Source organism: Saimiri boliviensis, chromosome 2 (genome assembly GCF_048565385.1).
Source record: "Saimiri boliviensis isolate mSaiBol1 chromosome 2, mSaiBol1.pri, whole genome shotgun sequence".
NCBI lineage: Eukaryota > Metazoa > Chordata > Mammalia > Primates > Cebidae > Saimiri > Saimiri boliviensis.
This window is the reverse complement of record NC_133450.1, coordinates 213,233,338-213,253,994: the sequence shown is the minus strand read 5'-3', so window position 1 is coordinate 213,253,994 and position 20,657 is coordinate 213,233,338. Positions and strand designations below refer to the sequence as shown.

General features: G+C 43.4%; 1 protein-coding gene across 1 annotated transcript in view; it reads left to right on the top strand.

The window, feature by feature from the left end:
• The window catches only part of CDK5RAP2 (CDK5 regulatory subunit associated protein 2), a 197,461-nt gene that overhangs the window by 48,208 nt on the left and 128,596 nt on the right, over window positions 1–20,657 (top strand). Inside the window, exons 8-12 of the mRNA XM_003925184.4 lie at window positions 3,972–4,134; window positions 5,620–5,673; window positions 6,492–6,611; window positions 9,618–9,710; window positions 15,627–15,845. Of these exons, the coding sequence (XP_003925233.1) occupies window positions 3,972–4,134; window positions 5,620–5,673; window positions 6,492–6,611; window positions 9,618–9,710; window positions 15,627–15,845 (649 nt within the window). The remainder of the gene's footprint in view (window positions 1–3,971; window positions 4,135–5,619; window positions 5,674–6,491; window positions 6,612–9,617; window positions 9,711–15,626; window positions 15,846–20,657) is intronic.

Genomic DNA, 20,657 nt, shown 5'->3' with positions numbered 1-20,657 from the left:
TTCAACAAATATTTCCTGAGCATCTTCTACTTAGCACAGTGGTGATGAGAATGCAAAAGGGAGTGGTACAGCCTGGGTTCCTCTCCCCAGGAATCCCATTGTTTGGTTGAAACTTACCATTTAGTAGGGTGGGAGGGATAGAGGGAGGAGCAGGATGATAAGGGCTAAGTGGGATCAATGCTGTGTTAACATTTATCTAATTCAGTTTAGAGAGGTTAGAAAAAGCTTCCTGGGAGAAGTACTAGGATGAGGAAGAATTAGTTGGACAAAGAAAGGGAAGTAAAGGAATAGTGCCTGTGAAAGTCCAGAGGCAAGAAGAAACATGGCAGGATCCAGGCACAGGAGGGTGCGCAGCCTGGCCTGGGTGCTGTGTTCTGGAAAGGAGGGTGGAGGAGGTGAGGAGAGGGAAGCTGGGAGGTGACATGACCTTGCTGAAGAATTTGAGTTTTATCTGAAAGGCATACAAGAAGGCATTGAAGAGTTGGGTGGGGCTTTGGGGAATGACAAGATCAGATTTAAATTTAGAAAGGTCTTTCTGGCTGCCCTTGGGAATGGATTGGCGCTGGGGCTGAGTAGAACACTGCTTCTCAGGCTGATGCAGAAATCCAGGAAAGAGTTGATGGTGACCAAGGTGGAGGTGACAGAGCTGGGAACGGAGAACAGGCTAGAAGGTAGACATGATGGGCTTGAAGGGCTTGGTGACTGACTGGATTTGGGAGATGAGGGGAGAGGCTACAGCGACACACCTTGCCCAGGGTTTTTTTTTTTGAGACAGAATCTTAACTCTGTCCTCCAGGCTGGAGCGCAGTGGTATGATCTTGGCTCACTGCAACCTCTGCCTCCTGTATTTAAGTGATTCTCTTACCTCAGCCTCCTGAGCAGCTGGGATTACAGGCGCCCACCACCAAAAAAGCCTTGGTAATTTTTGTATTTTTAGTGGAGATGGGATTTCACCATGTTGGCCAGGCAGGTCTCGAACTCCTGACCTCAGGTGATTTGCCAGCCTCCCAAAATGCTGAGATTATAGGCATGAGCCTTAGCAACTGGCCCTTGCCCAAGTTTTGAGCATGCGTAGCTGTGGGATGGTGCAGTTTATTAAGTTTTGTCAGGGGAAGAGGAAAAAAGAGGAAATGTTTCTGGGTAGAGGGAGAGGGAAGATGGTGCCTTCAGTTGGCCATGCTGGGTTTGAGGGCCTTGAGCCTCAGTGAGTAGTGTCTAGGATGTGGTTGGATATATAGATTAAGGCTTGAATTAAAGAAAATACAGATTCATTCCTTAACCAACTACCGTATGTAGCCTTGGGAATGTGTGCTGGGAATGCAGGGCTGAATGTTGTCCTGCTTCTGTACTGCTCCCAGTGTGGGAGGGGATAGATGTCAAAAAAAATATGTCATGATTGATGCTGTGATAGAGGTGAGCCCAGGGTTCTGTGCTGTGACGAGCAAGATGTGCTTGGGCGTGCGATGGGAAGGGCTTGTCAGACAAGGAGTCCTGGGAGTTGGGTGAGGACGCTTTGCCAAGCAGAGAGAACAGCACGTAAAGGTACAGAGCTTGGCAAATTTTAAGGCGATCCTAGAGGAGAGTGGTCCTATTAGCATGTGCCACAGAAGCTTGATCGCTCATCTTTTTTGGAAGGCAGACTTTGGGAAAGGTTAACGTGTATCAAGTACTAACCGTGTTCTAGGCGGTGGAGTCTCCATGGATGTTGAATCATGGCTTTGCTAAAGGCTGCATCTTCCTGGGATTTCCCATAGGTCTGGCTAGACAGGCACTGAAACCCAATTTGTCAGTCCTGTGAATGCAGCTGTGTCTCAGGGGTAGCTGTGCCCCAGGTTCACTCCCAGAGACCAGTGCAGCAGTCAGATGCCAACTGTGGATTTTTGCTCAGGGTGTGGCCCCATTGGTGGTGATACTCTCCTGGGTGTAGGATCAGTGTGCCCCCTCCCTGAAGGCAGGCCTGCCTAGGAAGCTAAGTCAAGCTCAGATGGTTAGCAGAGAACTGGAGCCAGAGTCCTTGGTTTCGCTTGGTGAGATGATCCAGGTCTGCCACACAGATGGACTCACTGTCGGGCGGGGCAGGGCAGGTTGTTGAATCTTTAGCGCTCACGAGGATGGGCTCTGCCAGTATCTTTCTGGGCTCCCACCGCTCTTTTTAAAGGTGCATGCTTTAGCGACTTTATTGTCTTCAATCTGGCCTTTGAGCTGCTCTGTGTCTTTAGGACAGATAGTACTGGGAAGCCCTGCAGATCATATATGCCAACAGATATGTTCTGTTTGGCTTATAGTATTTTTTCAAGTGTGAATTAGTTGCTAATATATAAAAAATTGAATTTCATGCAGAAGTCTGGATTTCCAAAGTCTGGATTTCCAGCTTCTCTTTAAAACCTGGGAGATTGGCAGCCCTGGGTATCATCTTGCTGGATTGAGGCTACTGCTCCCCTTAGATGGGCCTGGTGCTCCAGCTTGGCCACAGGAGTCCCCACCAGGCCTGCCTACTTTTTCTGTTCCCTATCTAGAACTTGCTTTAAGGTTACTTAAAAAAAAAAAAAGTTTTGTTGACGTATAAACTACGTACAACTCAGTGCTTTAATTTTAAGTGTATATTTTGGTGACTACCTCTCCCATTGATTATGTGACGATTTCAGAGTTGAACCCCTAGAGGGCACTCTTACACCTCTTTCCAGGTTTTCTGGAGCATTGCACCAGTGCTGCCTGACACCCTGGAAACTAGTGCACTGCTAGGTATTTTAATTACCTTGTCTCCCTCCGTACCTTCATCCTGGGAAGCTGTGTTTCACTAGGGCAGCTCTGTCTGACTGCAGAACCTTTGTTCTTTCTACCAAACAAAGTTGCTTTAGAGCCCTAGCTGCAGAAAGGCTATTCCGAGGGTCTTCTGACAAAATGCTAATTGCTACATGTTAAAAAAAAAAAAAAGTAATAATTACAGCAACTGCCATTTGTTGAGTTCCACCATATTTCAGGAGTGGTGTAAGGTTGTTTTAAATACCTTGTCTCTGGTCCGCGATCGCAAGTCAATGCTATTTTGCAGCTGAGGAGGCACAGGCTCAGAGAGGTTGAATTACTTGCCATGGCCAAGGGCCAGTTGCCATGGGATAACTTGGTAATTATATTGTGTTTGATAACACAGCCCACAGAGGGATGTGTTCAGCTGTTCCTGAGGGGGGCCTTAGGGGTGCAGGGTAGCAAAGCTTCCTGGAGGGGAGGTGATACTTGATTAATTCTGGCAGGATGAATGGGTGTTTGTCAGGTAGAGGTGGGGGTGAAGTGGGGGTAGGGTGGGGAAGGGCATTTTAGGTGGAGGGAATAGCATAAGCAAAGGCGTAGAGGTATGAAACAGTCTGGCTTCCGCAGGGAACTGGAAATGAGGCTACTGAGTGGAGACGGGGAGGGCGATGGTTTCCTGTGAGAGAGGAGACCGAAGCTGTCAGCAGGGGCCTCTGATCTGGTAAGCCCTAAGACCTGGGCCTACAATGCCTGCGAAGGAATTTCACTTTTATCTTGAACGTCAGTATGTTTTTATACTTTGCCCTGAGAAGCCTTGGCAAGACATTCCACTTATTCCACACTCACCGGAACGGCTCTCCTTCATTGGTTTTGTTTGCTTAGATTTCAGTGACATTTCTTTTGGAGAGATGATTTCTTGGCCAAAAAAAATTAGTAGTCCACTGCTGTTGGTGGGGGCGTCAAAGGTATTTGAACAGGAGTACAGCTTGGTTAAAGTCCAGAAGCTCTGAGTTGAATTGACTGGAGCCAGGCTGGAGGCAGGCAGGGGACCAGTGAGTGTCACACAAATTCTGGTCCTTAATCTCCTCCCTGCAAAATGTGATTCTGTTTATGTTCAGCCATTGTGTATGTCTACTTTGAAGATACCTGGCCCCATTTCCTGCCTCCTCCTCCACTGAGCTAAGAGAACAGCTTAGAATTAATATTTAAATTTTGTTCTCTTTTAGACTGATTGAGGAGTTGAAGCTGTCTTTGAAGAGCAAAGAAGCTTTAATTCAGTGCCTTAAAGAAGAGAAATCTCAGATGGCATCTCCTGATGAGAATGTGTCATCTAGAGAGCTCCGAGGATTTTGTGCTGCTGGGAGGGAAGAGAAGGAGAGAGAAACTGAGGTGAGGTGACGGGACATGAAGCAGGGACTTTAATTAGCCACCTAGGCTCCTCTGTGGAAAATGGAATGCGCATTCAGTCCTCATGGTTCACACACAGTCTGCTTCTAAATATGAGTTCCCTGTCAGCTGAAGAGTGAGCAGAAACTGCCTTTGTCAGGAGTCCTGACGTTCTTTTTTCCTTCTCAGCCTCCTGTTCCTATGAAGAGTTGCTTAAGGCCAGGTGCGGTGGCTTCCATCTGTAATCCTAGCACTTTGGGAGGCCAAGGCAGGCGGATCATGAGGTCAAGAGATTGAGACCATTCTGGCCAACATGGTGAAACACTGTCTCTACTAAAAATACAAAATTTAGCTGGGCATGGTGCCTGGTGCCTGTAGTCCCAGCTAGTCGGGAGGCTGAGGCAGGAGAATCGCTTGAACCTGGGAGGCAGAGGTTGCAGTGAGCCGAGATCGCACCACTGCACTCCAGCCTGGAGACAGAGTAAGACTCTGTCTCAAAAAAAAAAAAAGAGTTGCTTAAAAAAACCAGTCCCTACCTGCTTGGCTCTGTTTTACCATGTACTGATCTGCTGTTACCTGGGGACTTTATTTTCATCCTTTGGGTTTTCTTAGGATGCAGTTGTGGTACATTGTTTTCCATCTTGCCTTTTTGGTTAGAAGTAGGCATGAGGCCAACTTTCGTCTGCAACTTGAGAGGTAGGGTGGGAAGGGAACTAACTTGTATCAGGCTTGGCAGCACAGGAGAGGTTCCGCATACCCCCTCGTTCAGTCCTCTTAGCCACCTGGTGAGATAGAGCTCATGGTCTCCTTGTCAAATTTAGAAACAGCCTCAGAGGAATTGTTACATTTTTCCAGGTTCCAAGAGATGGATTACTAGTAACTGACCCCACAGCCTCCCCGGACTCCTGCTTCCGCATTAGGCGGCCTCCCCAGCAAGCTCTTTTGAAGAGGGTAGGCAGGCCAGGGAAGTGCAGGTAGGTCTTCGTCTAGGCCTTCCATTCTTGTTGGACTAAGAGTAGCTGCTGCACATGGTAATGTTCACATTGGGGATGTTCCGGTTGTTCACAGAAAGTCTTGATTTCTTTGTGGGGCAGGGCCTGTGTTCCTGCCCTGGCAGTGAACGCTGTAGCCTTGGCAGTTCCTTTTCATCTCTGATCCACGGTTGTCCCCTGCCCCTCCTCTCAACCCTCTTTCCCACTTCCCCGGCCCTGCCCTCTAGTAGGCCTCCATCTTGTTCAGCAGCACCTTGGTTTACTCTCTGTGGGGCTGGTGATCAACTAGTGTAGGTTGTTTGTCTTCACGTTTTTCTTCATTCAAATCAGGCGGGGCTTTGGGTGGGGCAGAGAGAGGGAGGGGACACTTGTTTTAATGAGTGCCGCAGTAGTAGGGGAAAGTGAGTAGGCAACAAGGACGTGCTCATTCTAATTGTTCTGGAGAAGCTGTTGGATTGCACGTCTCTTCTTGACACCAATTAATGCCTTTTCTTAGGCTGCACAAATGGAACATCAGAAGGAGAGAAACAGCTTTGAAGAGAGGATCCAGGTATGCTGATACAATTTTAAAAAATGTATTGAAGATTTAGCCTATTCTTGCCTCTTGTTTTATTCTGAGTGCAGCAGATAATTCTGTGTCACAATAGCTGTCATTCACTGAATGCTGCTGTATACCAGCCAAGCCTAAGGTACTCAAGAAAGGGTTTCTTAATCTTTGCAGTAACTCTGTGAAGTAGGCATTCCCATTTTACAGATGTGGTACCTGAGGCCCTGAGAGGTGAGGTCACTTGCCTAAGAGCACATAGCTAGGAAGAGGTAGAGCAAAGATTCGGACCTGCCCCTGCTCCGTGGTTCCTCTGTCACAGCAGGAGGCATTTGTGTAGTGCCTGCCAGCTTAGAAAGTGCTTTCACATCCATTATCCCATTTGATCCTCGCAACAGCCCGGGAGGGAGGCAGTGGTGATTATCTTTAGAAATGAACTCAGACTATAAATGTATAGTTCAGTCTCCATCAAAAGGAATGAAATTAATGATCTGTTATTTCCCCCAAATAACCTGGTATGGTTTCAAAGACTCTGAGTGACTGTATTCAAATTCCAGAAGGCATTGGAATCCTTCCCATAGGAGTAGCTGTCATCGTCTTAACTGATTTGATCCCCTTCCCTTCACCCAGCCCTGTTGCCGGGAGCGGTAACACAGTAACTTGGAGCTGATGCCACTGTGTTCAGCTCCACTTGGAAACATTAATCACAGGTTGACAGGAATAAGATAGAATAACTGCATTTGAGTGTGCTCTTAAAGATATATTTACAGTGCATTTTGGTTGGAACGCATCAACTTAGTGAATCTTTTTCTAATCTAATTTAGGCACTTGAGAAGGACCTGAGAGAGAAGGAAAGAGAAATTTCTACTGAGAAGAAAAATAGTTTAAAGAGGGATAAAGCCATTCAGGGTTTAACCATGGCATTAAAATCAAAGGAAAAAGAGGTATGTCTGATACACTTGAAGTAAGATTTTTCTTTATTAGCTTCTATGACTGGCCTGTCCTACCCTGAATTTTTAGCTTTAGATAAAAAGTTTATAAGAGAGCTGAGATAGTGAAGTCAGGAAATGATCCTGTAGTCAACCGGAAATTCTTTTGGAGGGTCTAATCCAGTGCTGTCCAGTAGAAATATGAGTTACATATGTGATTTAAAGCTTTCACATTAAAAGGAAGTAAAAAGTGGCCACATTAAAAGAAGTAAAAAGAAATGAAATTAATTTTAATTGTATATATGTATATATAATATAATCAGTTCAACATCATCAGTCCAAACATAATCAGTTCAACATGTAATCAGTAAAACAAAAGTAATAAGATAGTCCACACTTTTTTTTCCAGAACTAAGCATTTTGAAGTCCAGATGTGTTTATAGCACACCTCAGTTTAGTCTAACTGCATTTCACATGCCGAGAGCCACATGTGGCTAGTGACTGCTACATTGGATGATGCAGGTCTAATCTTCTGAAGGATAACAGAAAATTGAGATAAAGGAGTTTTGGGAGGCAAGGCCATGGCCGAGCCGGTTAAAGAGCTACCTGAGTGTTGCCTTTGTGATCCAAGGTGGTAGTTGATGGTTCTGTGCTGTTTTCTTGTCCTTACTATGGCAATCTCTTGTGTCCTAGTAACTATGCTAGGCACAGACATAGAGAAGAAAACCCAACTCTGCCTGCAAGTCTACTGGGGAAGAAAGAGTGATGAGTGTTGTGATTGAGGGAAGTGTAGGGAGCTGGGGAGGTAGAGGGAAGGGGACCTGATCCAGATTAGGTGTGGATGTCATGTGTGGGGAGTAGAAGGTGTCTGAGCTGCATCTTAAAGGATGAGTGGGAGTTAGTTGGGAGGGAAGGCAGGGACGGGGAGGCCATTTTGGACAGAGGGAGAACATTGGTCAAGGTGTTTAGTTAGGAGAGACCCTATGTGCACCACAGACAGTTTGGAGTTGTCAGAGCACAAAGTAGAAAACTTAAAGGAGGAGAGAGAAGTTGAAGCTTCTTCAAGTGGCCAGCTGGTGGGGGTTGGGGAAACTAATCATATTGAGCTGCTTGAGTGGTACTTAGTCCTCTGAAAACTCTTAAGCACGTTTTCATTTTGGAGAGGTCCCTGGCTCTATCTGAAGAGTGGATTGCAGGAGGGAGAGAATGGAGGCTGGGAGGCCAGTAGCCTCTGTGAGAGCTAAGAAAGGCTGAATGAGAGCAGTGGGCGCAGCAGGTAGGAATGGAGGGAGAGGGGCTTATTCAAGAAATAAAATTCAAAGTAATTAGAAATAGGGTTGGGAAAATTAGAGGATTAGATGTGGTGCTTCAGAGAAGCATAGTGAAGGATGACTTCTAGGTGTCTGGCTTGCATGACTAGAGGTATGGTGGTGCCATTGACTCAGTTCAAAGCGTGGACAATGGAGGCTGATGGCAAGATTTGGGGCAGTGTTAGATGTGATGAATCTGATTAGAAAGTGCAGACTTTGGGCTGGGCGCGGTGGCTCAAGCCTGTAATCCCAGCACTTTGGGAGGCCGAGGCGGGTGGATCACGAGGTCAAGAGATCGAGACCATCCTGGTCAACATGGTGAAACCCCGTCTCTACTAAAAATACAAAAAAATCAGCTGGGCATGGTGGCGCGTGCCTGTAATCCCAGCTACTCAGGAGGCTGAGGCAGGAGAATTGCTTGAACCCAGGAGGCGGAAGTTGCGGTGAGCCGAGATGGTGCCATTGCACTCCAGCCTGGGTAACAAGAGCAAAACTCAGTCTCAAAAAAAAAAAACAAAAAGAAAGTGCAGACTTTGAGGAGCCCATGGACCATCCATGTGAGATGTCCAGGAGGCAGATAATGTGCATGCCTAAAGTTTGGACAGAGCTCAGTCCTGAAGAGATCAATCTAGGAATCCCTTGTGTACAGGTGTGAGTTAAGATTTTGAGAGTTGATCTACTTATCTATGGAGAGTATAGACTGGGAAAGAAGGTTGACGATGGGATTGCAGAGGACATCAGAATTTCAGGGATAGGAAGGGGAATGCACAAAGGAGACAGAAGGAATGGTTGCAGAAGTAGGAAAATAACCAGGAAACTGTGGTGGTGTTGCTAAGGAGTTTGAATGATCACCAGTGTCAGATGCAGCAGAGATTGGCCTCCTAGTAATAGTAGTCATGGTGGGCATGGTGTCCTTTTATTCCAACATTTTGGGAGGCTGAGGTGGGAGGACCAGCCTGGGCAACAAGGTGAGACTGTATCTCTTATAAAAATACATAAAAGTAGCCAGATATGGTGGCATGTAGCCATGGTCCCAGCTACTTGGGAGGCTAAGGCAGGAGACTTGCTTGAGCCTGGGAAGTTGAGCTGCAGTGAGCTGTGATCAGCCACTGTACTCTAGCCTGCGCGACAGACCAATAACCTGTCTCAAAAAAAAAAAACCAAAAAGTCAACATTGTATCACGTGTGGGGAGTTTTAGCCCCAGCAGAGATGGGAGGGCTTCAGTGTGTCAGGACATTGGTGGCGGAGCTGCTCTGGGTGCTGGCAAAGTCCAGAGTGTGGCCACAGTGGTTCATGGCCAACTCCAGGGTGTAGGAGAAAGTCACTGGAAGATGAGGAATTTGGGGAATATCCAGGCTAGGTTGTTGGGTAGGTAATCTGTGCAGATAATAATAATGGTAACAATATGAACCAGGCATTATTTTAGCAGTGATGCACATTACCTTATTTAACCCTAACAACACAAGAGCTGGGTGAGTGGTGGCATCCTCATTTTACAGTTGAGGCAATGGAGTCTCAAAGATGTTAGGTACCTTGCCTGAAGTTACCCAGCTAGTAAACGGCTTAAACTGGAAATCCCACTCGGATCTTTTCTGACTACAAAGCCCTTGATTATAAGCAGGACACAATTGAGCAGGAAAAGCATGTGGGCTGTGCAGAGAGAGGAGGGGCCTGTCATATACTTGGCTGGAATTCTTGATTTTTCCCCAGGTTGAAGGACTTAACTCTGAAATTGAAGAGCTCAGTGCTGCCTTTGCTAAAGCCAGAGAGGCTCTGCAGAAAGCACAGACCCAGGAATTCCAGGTAAGTGTTCACTTTGACTTAAGTGGCAGTCTCTTTGATCCTGACCCCTGGTGAGGCGAGGACTCTGCAGCTGAAAGGAACTTGGATGATTTTAATAAGGAAAACTGTGGGTGGTCTTTAGTGATAGAATTTGTTCAGTCTAATTAAAGGGAAATTCTCCACCAGATTTGGGAGCTTTTCTAGCCCCCTCCTCAATATGTAAGTACCTCCACATTTAGGAGTGCTGAGTGTTCTCTGTGGTAAGTAATAGTGGAAGATACGTGAATTATCTCATTTAATCTTCGCCAGCCTCTGGGGAAGGTAATCATCATCCCCCTTGTGTTTGTGAATTTTTTTTTAAGACGGAGTCTCGCTCTGTCGCTGAGGCTCGAGTGCAGTGGTGCAATCTCTGCTCACTGGAACCTCCACCTCCTGGGTTCAGGCAATTTTCCTGCATCAACATTCTGAGCAGCTGGCATTACAGCCCACCACCATGCCTGGCTAATTTTTACTAAAGACAGGGTCTCACCATGTTGGCCAGGCTGGTCTCGAACTCCTGACCTCAAGTGATCCACCCACCTTGGCCTTCCAAAGTGCTGGGATTACAGGTGTGAACCACTGTGCATGACTGTATTTGTGAGGTTTTGAGGCCAAGGAGTATATGCGGCTTGTTCACTGTCACATAGTTAGCAAATGGCAGAACCAAGATGTTAATGTAGTAATTGCTAATAATAGCAAGAGGCATTTATTTATTTTATTTTATTTTATTTTTTTTTTGAGACGGAGTTTCGCTCTTGTTACCTAGGCTGGAGTGCAATAGCACGATCTCGGCTCACCGCAGCCTCCGCCTCCCGGGTTCAGGCAATTCTCCTGCCTCAGCCTCCTGAGTAGCTGGGATTACAGGCACGTGCCACCATGCCCAGCTAATTTTTTGTATTTTTAGTAGAGACGGGGTTTCACCGCGTTGACCAGGATGGTCTCGATCTCTTGACCTCGTGATCCACCCGCCTCGGCCTCCCAAAGTGCTGGGATTACAGGCTTGAGCCACCGCGCCCGGCCATGAGGCATTTATTGAACACATACTACGTGCCAAGGCCTGCTAAGTGCTCCGCATAGATTATCTCAGTTATCTGCATAGCTGCTCAATGAAGTAAATACTATTAATTTTTTTTTTTTTTTTTTTAACTGCTGAGGAAATCCAAGTTAAATTCTAGTAACTTGCTTAGGCTCCCCGAACTGGTAAGTAATAGAGCTAGGATTTGACTCCAGAGCCAATCTGACTCCAAAGACTGTGCTTTTACTGTCAACCCATATCTCCCTCCCCTGGCTGCTTTGGTCTCAGCTGCTCCTTTCCAGGTTCTGTTCCAGACCTTGATGGTTTTGACCTGCCTTTTCTCTCCTCCCTCTACCCACCAATGTGGAACTATAAGGACTCCTGCTGATCAAGCCCTCTTTCTTCCTAATTTTAATTTTGTATTTTAAATTATTTTAATGTGTTTCTTCTCATGTATCTAGTTTTCTATACAGCTTATACCTATCACTAATAACTTAATCAATCAATAAAGTGTCATCAACAAAATAAATCCCTGCTGCCTGAAGCTTCCTCCTCCCACCCCTTGCACTGATGTTGCTTTTGGTTGTAATGTAGAAGTTAGAAATTAAATCTAATTTAAGACTGTTTCATTTCCAAGATTCATATCCCATGCCTTATCTTTTGCAGAGCTTTGGTTCACAATAAGAATAATTGAAGTAATTTGGTTTAAATCATGGTACGCTAGGAACATAGACAGATCTTTGCTTTTGGAATCTCAGACTTGCCTTCTCTCACCGTTTTGACAGTGGTTGATGAAATGGAGCTAAGATTATACTGTTTCTCTTTTTTCTTGCATAGAAAATAACAAGCTTTAGAAGCTGAATTCTTGGGAAAATTGTGTTTTCCATTGCTTAGGAAAAAATCTGTTGGCTGCTGATAGCTAGAGAGACTGATATAAACATTGTGATATTTTACTTGTTATTATAGGCCTTAAAGGAAAGAAAGGAATCTTGTAAATTTAAATGTTACCCAGATTTATCACGTACATTTAACTTAATAACCCCCAGTCTTAGTCAAAAAACTTTAAGAATGAGTTTTGAGGTCTTACAGCGTACAGTGTTGGTCAGCTTTCTTATCTTGCAGCACACAGAGATCAAGAACTATTGTAACTCCTCAGGTTATACATGTCAGGTTGGCTCTTCAGAGAATCCTCATTTAATCCTTGCCCAACGAGGTAGCAGATTTACAAATCAGTGAGTTTTTGCAGGACTTGAACTCAAGTCTGTCTTCAAAGCCTATGTTCTTTCCACTCCTCTGCTGGTGTGTGAGTAAATGCACACAACACACCTACATTAGTGATCTCATTGTGAGGTCTACATAGTTTGAATAGTGCACAGATACTTGTAAATACATTTTTTTCCCCCCGTGTATTGGGATCTTTTTGGGATATCCTGTGATTTGAGCCAACTGCAGCATGAGTTAAATAGCCAGCGTTCACAAGGTTGGCATCAAGCCTGACATTGAAGCAACAGCAGGTGATATTTAAACCCTTGATGTGATTGCCAAAAGTTCAGAAGCAGAGATGTGAATTCTGATCACTGCTATCACTGTTCAGGTGATAGTGTGGCCTGGCTGCTGCTACCTCCATACTCATTAAAAAAATATTTTCAAATTGGAAACGGCATCCTTCCAGCTATTAAAGTAAAAATGCACATTGTAGGAAATTTATAAAATACTTAAAGTAGTAGTAAGAGATTGATAGAAAAAATTAGCTGCCTCTTGCTTTGACTCTAATGCATATTTGTACATATATGCATATAAACTTTAAACAATGAAATAGGATCATAATATGTATTTTGTTCTATGACCATTTAAAAAAATTTAACATTCTTGCCGTGGCAGTATATAGAGATCTACCCAGTCTTTTCCTTTTTAATTTTTATTTTGACGTAATTGTAGATTTACATGTACATTCTGTATCCTCTTTACCCAGTTCTCCTAAAGGTAACATCTTGCATAATTGTGATATAATATCACTACCAGGACATTGACATAGTACAGGTTAGCTTGTTTAGATTTTTAGCAGTTGACATGCATTCATTAGTTTATGTGTGGGGGTGTGTTTGTGTTTAGCTCTGTGCTACTCAGTCTTTTTAAACAACTGTGTATAGTCCATTATATGGAGATACCATATTATTTTTATTGGGAAGAACATGGAGTAGGACATGGATTTGAATCTTGACTCTTCTCTTGCTAACTGTACTAATTCATTCTCATGCTGCTAATAAAGACATGCCTGAGACTGGGGATTTATAAAGAAAAGAGGTTTAATGGACTCACAGTTCTTCATGGCTGGGGAATCACAATCATGGCAGAAGGTGAAGGAGGAGCAAAGACACGTCTTTCATGGTCACGAGGAAGAGAGCATGTGCAAGGGACCTGCTTTTTATAAAACCATCAGAACTTGTGAGACTTTTTCACTATCATGAGAACAGCATGGGAAATATCTGCCCCCATGATTCAGTTACCTCCCACTGGGTCCCTCCCACTGGCATGTGGAAATTGTGGGAGCTACAATTCAAGATGAGATTTGGGTGGGGACACAGCCAAACCATGTCACTAACTGTAACCTTGGCAAGATATTTGAGCTCTCCCAGTCTGTTTGTGCATTGTAAAACCTAGATAATCACACAAGGATTAAATAAGAAAGCGTATATGGGCACAGTAAATGTTGTTAGCTCACCCTTAGATTAGGTGGTATTTGGACAAAAATAGTACTTTGGTCTGTTTTTCAAATTCTTGGTTAATAGTGTTGCTATATATAGCTTTTGGTTTGTGGAACCTCTGTTATCTTTTGATTGGGAATGAAAGATAATGACTAAGTAAAGGAAAAGTAGAACTAGATTTATTTGTGTATATTTGAGATGGAGTCTTACTCTGTCACCCAGACCGGAGTGCAGTGGCACAGTCTCCGCTTACTGCAACCTCAGCCTTCCAGGTTCAAGCAATTCTCCTGTCTCAGCCTCCCGAGTAGCTGGGACTACAGGTGCCAGCCACCATGCCCTGCTAATTTTTGTATTTTTAGTAGAGATGGGGTTTCACCATATTGGTCAGACTGGTCTTGAACTCTTGACCTCAGGTGATCCACCTGCCTCCGGCTCCCAAAGTGCTGGGATTATAGGCGTAAGCCACCATACCCAGCCTGTGTATCCTATTTAATCTTCACAATGACCATAACAAAATAGAGCTCATTCCTCCCAAAGTGTTGGGGTTATAGTCAGTGAGTCGCTGTGCCTGGCTAAGAATGTGTTTCTTGATATGAGTGTGTTCAGTTTGTGAATATTTGTTGAGCTGTATACTGATGATTTGTGTACCTTTCTGTATATATGCTATATTTAGTGGAATGCTGATAAACCAGCTTTCAGAAAAAAAAGGAAAAAATATAATTAAAAGAGAGGTAATTACTTCCCATTTCACAGATGTACATGTATTTGACAATTGTATGTATTTTCTGTTTTTTTGAGATGGAATTTTGCTCGTTACCTGGGCTGGAGTGTAATGGCACAATCTCGGCCTACTGCAACCTCCGCCTGCTGGGTTCAGGTGATTTTGCTGCCTCAGCCTCCCGGAGTAGCTGGGATTATAGGCATGTGCCACTACGCCTGGCTAATTTTGTATTTTTAGTAAAGATGGGGTGTCTCCTTGTTGGTCAGGCTGGTCTCAAACTCCCGACCTCAGGTGATCTGCAGGCATTGGCCTCCCAAAGTGCTGGAATTATAGGCATGCGCCACTGTGCCTGGCCAATTGTATGTGTTTTCTTTAGTGAACTGTGTATTACTGAAATTTCACATATTCTTGACTCATTTTGCACTTGGACTTTGCTGAAGTTATAGTCTCTCAAGCTGGCCATGGAACTAGCATGCTGACCACTTTTTTTTTTTCCTCCAAATGACTCTGGGTTTGAGCCATTCTTATGTGATGAACATTGCAAGTGCTTACATACGTGCTTTTTGTCGATCTAAACAACAGAGAGAATCTCTCTAAAATAAAATGATACTTATTAAGGAATAGGACATTGAAGTGGGAATACATGTGTCATAGCTATGTGCATATTCAGGGAGGTTAAGGAAGACAAACATTTTTACAGAAAAATAAGAATTACGTAACTGTATTGAGATACTTATCCTTGGCTACAAGGATCAATGACAAGGATGACACCAGCCCTAGGTGGGATAGGCAGTTGCTGGGGAGATGTCCTTGGAGAAGTATTTTTGTATAGGATTTCAGTGGCCTTTGTGCAAGGTTGTGATTTTTACAGAGTCTTTTGTGATAGCTTTTGTTATGAGGCATTTATGTTTGAGTAATCCGTCTTCATAGCCTTACCCGAATCTATTTGTCAAATTTTTTTTTTTTTTTTTTTTTTTTCCAAAACACAAATGACTCCATTTTGATTCTGACAACTTTCACATTTTCAAATGAAGGTCTTCATTTTCTCCCATTTAAAAATGACTTGATTAAATTGTTTTTTAAATCATTATCAAAGTAACATGCTCACTTACCTTAGAACAGTTGAAAATACAGAGATATGAAGAAAGTAAATTATAGTTTCACCCAACTAAAGACAGTTAGTGTGAAAATTTGTGCTTTTCTTCTGGTCCTTTAAGAAAATACTTCTTTCACACGACCATACTGTTTTCTTCCTTAACATCACATCATAAGAAACATTATCTTGTGTTATTCGAAAATCTTCATATAATTTTTCCTTTGGATTCTGAATGTTGTCTATGTTAATCTTTTTTTTTCTTTCTTTTTTTTCCCCCAATGTGAAAAAGAGCCCAGGTTTCTTGGTTTGTTTCATGAGGTATGAAAATTAGCTCATCTTGCCTCTCTGCCTTCTCTTCTAGGGGTCCGAAGGCTATGAGGCTGTTCTATCAGAAAAGGAAGCCCTTTTGGCTGAGCTGCGCTCACAAAACCTCACCAAGAGTACAGAGAACCACAGGCTGCGTAGAAGCATTAAGAAGATCACCCAGGAGCTGAGTGACCTGCAGCAGGAGAGGGAGAGACTGGAGAAGGACCTGAAGGAAGTCCATCGAGAGAAGAGCAAAGGAGACTGCACCATCCGTGTGAGTACCGCCCTGCCCTTCTGACACAGTGGGCAGTGCTCTGGGGCTGGGACTATGTGGTTGTGTCTGTCTGGTTGTAGGGTGATATTCAGTACAGAAGACTTAAGAAAAAATTATACTCATTTCACTACCTCAAAATGACCATCTTCCTTTGATCTATTTGATATTTCAGTCCTTTTATTCTCTTTCTTTCTCTGACACACACACACACACACACACACACACACACACACACAGGCACACACAGTTGGTATCAAGCTGAAAATACAGATTTGTATCGTGCTTTTTTAACTTTAATGTTCTCTTTCTGGTGTATTGCCATATCATGAATGTTCTTCAAAAACAATTTTTTTGTGCCAGCATAATATTTCATCACTTGGATGTATTGCAATTTATTTAGCTCTTTTTTGAATGGCATTTAGGTTATTTTCCTTTTTTTTTTTTTGCCTTATGACTTCTGCAGCAAATATTCTTGTACATAAATATTTATCCACTGATTCTTCCTTTTTTGTTTTTTTAAGATAGGGTCTTACTCTTTTTCCTGGGCTTTTCCTGAACCCTTGGCCTCAAGTGATCCTCCCACCTCAGCGTCCTGAGTAGCTGGGATTATAGGCACATGCCACCAGTCTACCTCACTGATTATTCCTGATAGAGGTATAATAACTGGGCCAAAGAGTATGAATATTTTAAGGACTGTTTTATAGATATATTCAAATTGTTCTACAGAAAGATTATACTAGGTTTCTCTAGGTGATCTTTTTAATGACTGTACTCTATTTAGCATTGGGTATTAACATTTAAAAATCCTCTCTGAGTTTGGTAGGCTTGTTACATTTCAATTATACTTAAACTTAAATATTCAGTGTCTTTTAATTTAATCCCTCCTTAGAGTTGCATCCAGATACATAGTGTTGGTGCAATTAGGTAGGATTGGGGTCAGAGTCTGAGTGATCGTTGCCATGCAGGTTAATTGAATTGTCTGCCTGAGATCCTGGGCCAGGCGGTCATTAGAGTAGAGGACTCAAAAGAGTACCAGTGGTTAGTTCTCTGGTGGCTGCTGATGGTAGGGACACCAGGATCCAGAGGTTGAAATCCCAGTGTTAACACTGAAGAAAGAATTGAAATGCAAATGTTTGCATATTTAATTAATTAATTTATTTTCAAGCTCCCATGCTCTTGTGAGAGGGGATCCCAGAGAGGGAAATCCCTGTTTGCATATTTTAATAAAATTTTAACAAACATTAACGGAATGATAAAAGAAATCTAGAAAAATAAGAAAATGGTAGCTATAATTCCACTACCCTGACAAAGTAAACTCTGATTTTCAGTATTACTCCTGGTGCACCTGGGCTCCAGGTCTAATCAGTGGCTACATACCGTTCTGTATTCTTTGATCACTTAGTCTATCATAGGCACCACCCCATGTTGTAGGCTCCAGAACAATCAAGTTGAATGATGGTGCATGTTCTTTCATGGAATAGATTTCACAAGATTTACTTAATAATTTCCTTTGTTGGACATTTTGGCTATTTAATGCCATAGTGGACATCTTTTGACTTAAGGGTATTTTCTCTTGAAATCCCTAGGATAGATCCTGTGGAGTGAGATTACTGGGTCAGATAGTGCCGATTTTACGTATATATATATATATATGTACACACACACACACACACACACACACACTTTTTTTAAAGACAGAATTTCTTACTATTCCTAAACTGGAGTGTGGTGGCATGCTCATAATTCAGTGCAGCCTAAAACTTCTGGGCTCAAGGGATCTGACTACCTCACCCTCCTGTGTAGCTGGGACTTCAGGTGAATACCACCATGCCCAGCTAATTTAATTTTTATTTTTTGTGGAGACAGCATCCAGCTGTGTTGCCCAGGCTGGTCTCAAACTCCTGGTTTCAAATGATCTTCCCATCTTGGCCTCTGAAAGTGCCAGGATTACAAGTGTGAAACACTGTACCTGGCCAGTATTTTATACTGGCTCATCATGCTGCCAAATTGTCCAAAAGGCTGATTCATTTTATGCTGCCACCAGCAATGTTAGAGTGCACTTGTTTATTGCATGTTATTAAAAAACCTGTTTCTCGTATTTATTGGATGTTACTGAACACAGAATATATCTGGTTTAGATACTGATGGAATTACAATACATAACTTCTGAAAGTTTTATTTTTCTAAGGGAGATGAAAATGTTATACAAGACAAAATACAAAACAGTTTAAAATCCACAGCTAATTAATATAACCTATACTCAGTGCAAAAGATCCTGTGTGATGCAGTAGTTAGGGAAATCTTCTAGGAGGAGCTGACACTTGAGAATGAGAGGAGTAAGATTTGAGTAGTGTGCCTTTGCATAGGTGAGATAAAGAGAAGCCTGGCCAGGGGGCCCAGAGCCGCACGTTTCATAGGCAATTCTTATATTCTTCACTATTAGATGACAGTTTTTTCTAGTTTAAAACAATTACCCCCATTCCCCACTGCCATTATATATGTTTGGTAAAATTTGAATGGCTGAGGATGAGGGGATGATACACACAAACACACACACACACACACACACTCTCTCTCTCTCTCTCTCTCTCTCTCTCTCTCTCCCCTTTGTAATCATTTGAAATGGCTGTATAACATTACATCAAGTGTATATACTGTAATTTTCTTAGGTATACCTCTGTTGTTAGACATTATTTGTTGGTTTCATGATTTTCTTTTTCATGTAAATTCTGGTACTTGTAGAGTAATTTTGGGCTGCTGTGGATAAAAAGATGTATATCTTGTCATGTATACATCTACATGACATGTATACATCTTCCTATGGAGGTATTTGGCAGGAATGGAAGGGGACTGTGATGGCAAGAGGGCAGGGATTGGGGGTGAGTATACTGTGGGTAGGACTTTCTTGTGAGTGCCAGAAACCTGGCTTGAACTAAGTTTGGTAGAAAGGGAACTTGATTGCCTTGTGTAAACTGCTGGAAGGACAGGAGCTCTGGAACACTACCAGGACGGACTCTATCTCTGAGAGCTGGCTGTTTTTTCTTGCATCCATACTCCAGTTCCGAGTGGTTGAACTCCTCATTGCCAGCCATGCTGGGATTGCATCTTCCCAGTTTATTGCAGAAGAGGAAAAAGGACTCCCACAGTTTGCTGCCCTGGCTGATCTCTTATCAGGCTGGCCCGATGGGTGATACACTGAGAATCTCAATTGGGGTCACATGTTCATTGTGCCTTGGCAGAAGGGTGTGTGTGTGTGTGTGTGTATACCATCATTGGCAGCCCCCCCAGAACCACATGTTTGGAAGGGGAGGAGCAGGTACCCAGAGAAAGTGGTATTTTGTTTCCGGGCACTGGGCAGACCAAAACAGTGCTATATAATCTAAATGCTTTCCTCAGGTAAGCATGCCAGTGACTCAAGCTTCCTGGCTTCTCATGGTGACTACCTTTACACATCAAGTTACATACATGTTTCCAACAAGATGATACGGCCATGGTTTCCTTCTTTTTGCATAGATACTGTATCACAGTTGTATCTCTAGTTAACTTTTGCTTATAGTCTAAGAATTTGGTTGTGACCATCTCACATGACTATTTTACACCTGGTCTTGGGAGTACTGGCTTACTCAGAGCCTGAGGAAACATGGCAGGGTGGTACTTTTGCCTTACAGCGCTAGGATAAATGCACAGGTGGAGCATAACACACTAGCCTTGAATAGCTTATCAGCTTGTTTCTGGTAACTAGGCTTCTTATTTAACTGGAGTACCGCCCACTCACCAGCTGTTACTGGTGTTGCTTTTGGATTGAAACAGAAAAACCTAGACCTTTTAGTGGTCTCTGTTTCTGTCCTGGCAAAAGAAAGGAATCCATTCATACGTTCAGCAACGTTGAACACTTGGTGTGAGCCCTCTACTAGATAAGGAGAAAATTCCATTATAGAGGCATTAACTAACTACCACAGGAGCACAGAGAAAGGAAGTGGCTTGGAGGACCACAGCAGGACCCTGGGGAAAGTAACTTTTGAACTGGTTCTGAAGTTTGGGCTAGAGATTAATAGATAGGCAAGGGAGAGGAGAGTTTTGTATAGAAGGCAAAGGTTTAGAGGTGGGAGAGGGTATGGTGATTTGGGGGAAGAAGAGTGTGGGGTGGTTGAAGGGTGGTGCCTTTAGGGATGTGTCGGGAGATTAACCAGAGAGAAGTTGGTTTGTGGAGAGCCTTGGATGCAGAATTTGGGAGCCTGGACTTGAGGTGTAGGCAAGGGGCCCCTGACGGGGTAGGGGTTGGGTATGGCAGTCAGAGGGTAGACAGGCTCAGATTTGCAGTTTAGAAAGACTAGTCTGATAGATGTCTAGAGGATGGATCCATGAGGAAACAAGATGAGAAAAGGCTTTCCTTAACACATAAGTCAGGTTCTGAGAGGTCAGAGTTATAGGGGAAAAAGAAAAGGAACGTGTTTTTCTGTAATGGGGATGCTCAGGTGTGCCTTCTAGGGCTTTACTTGGTGCATATTCAGTGCCTCATCACGAGGGCTCTAGGATGTTCAGCTTTGGGTCCCTCTCATGTTTGCTCAAACTTTGCTGCATCCCCACAGGTAGGATAAGGAAAACGTTGGTAAAGACAACATCTGAAACACAGGTCTCGTTTTCAATTTACATTCAGCTTAACCCTCATTGTCCTCTTTGGAAATGAAAACTGCTATTCAGAGTGATAGAAATACAGCACGTATGATCCTGACGTGTAGATTGTACTGTACAATTTATAGAGATTGCCTGTGTGTCCACATAATGCTCCCAGCGTTGGGTTTGGGCATAGAG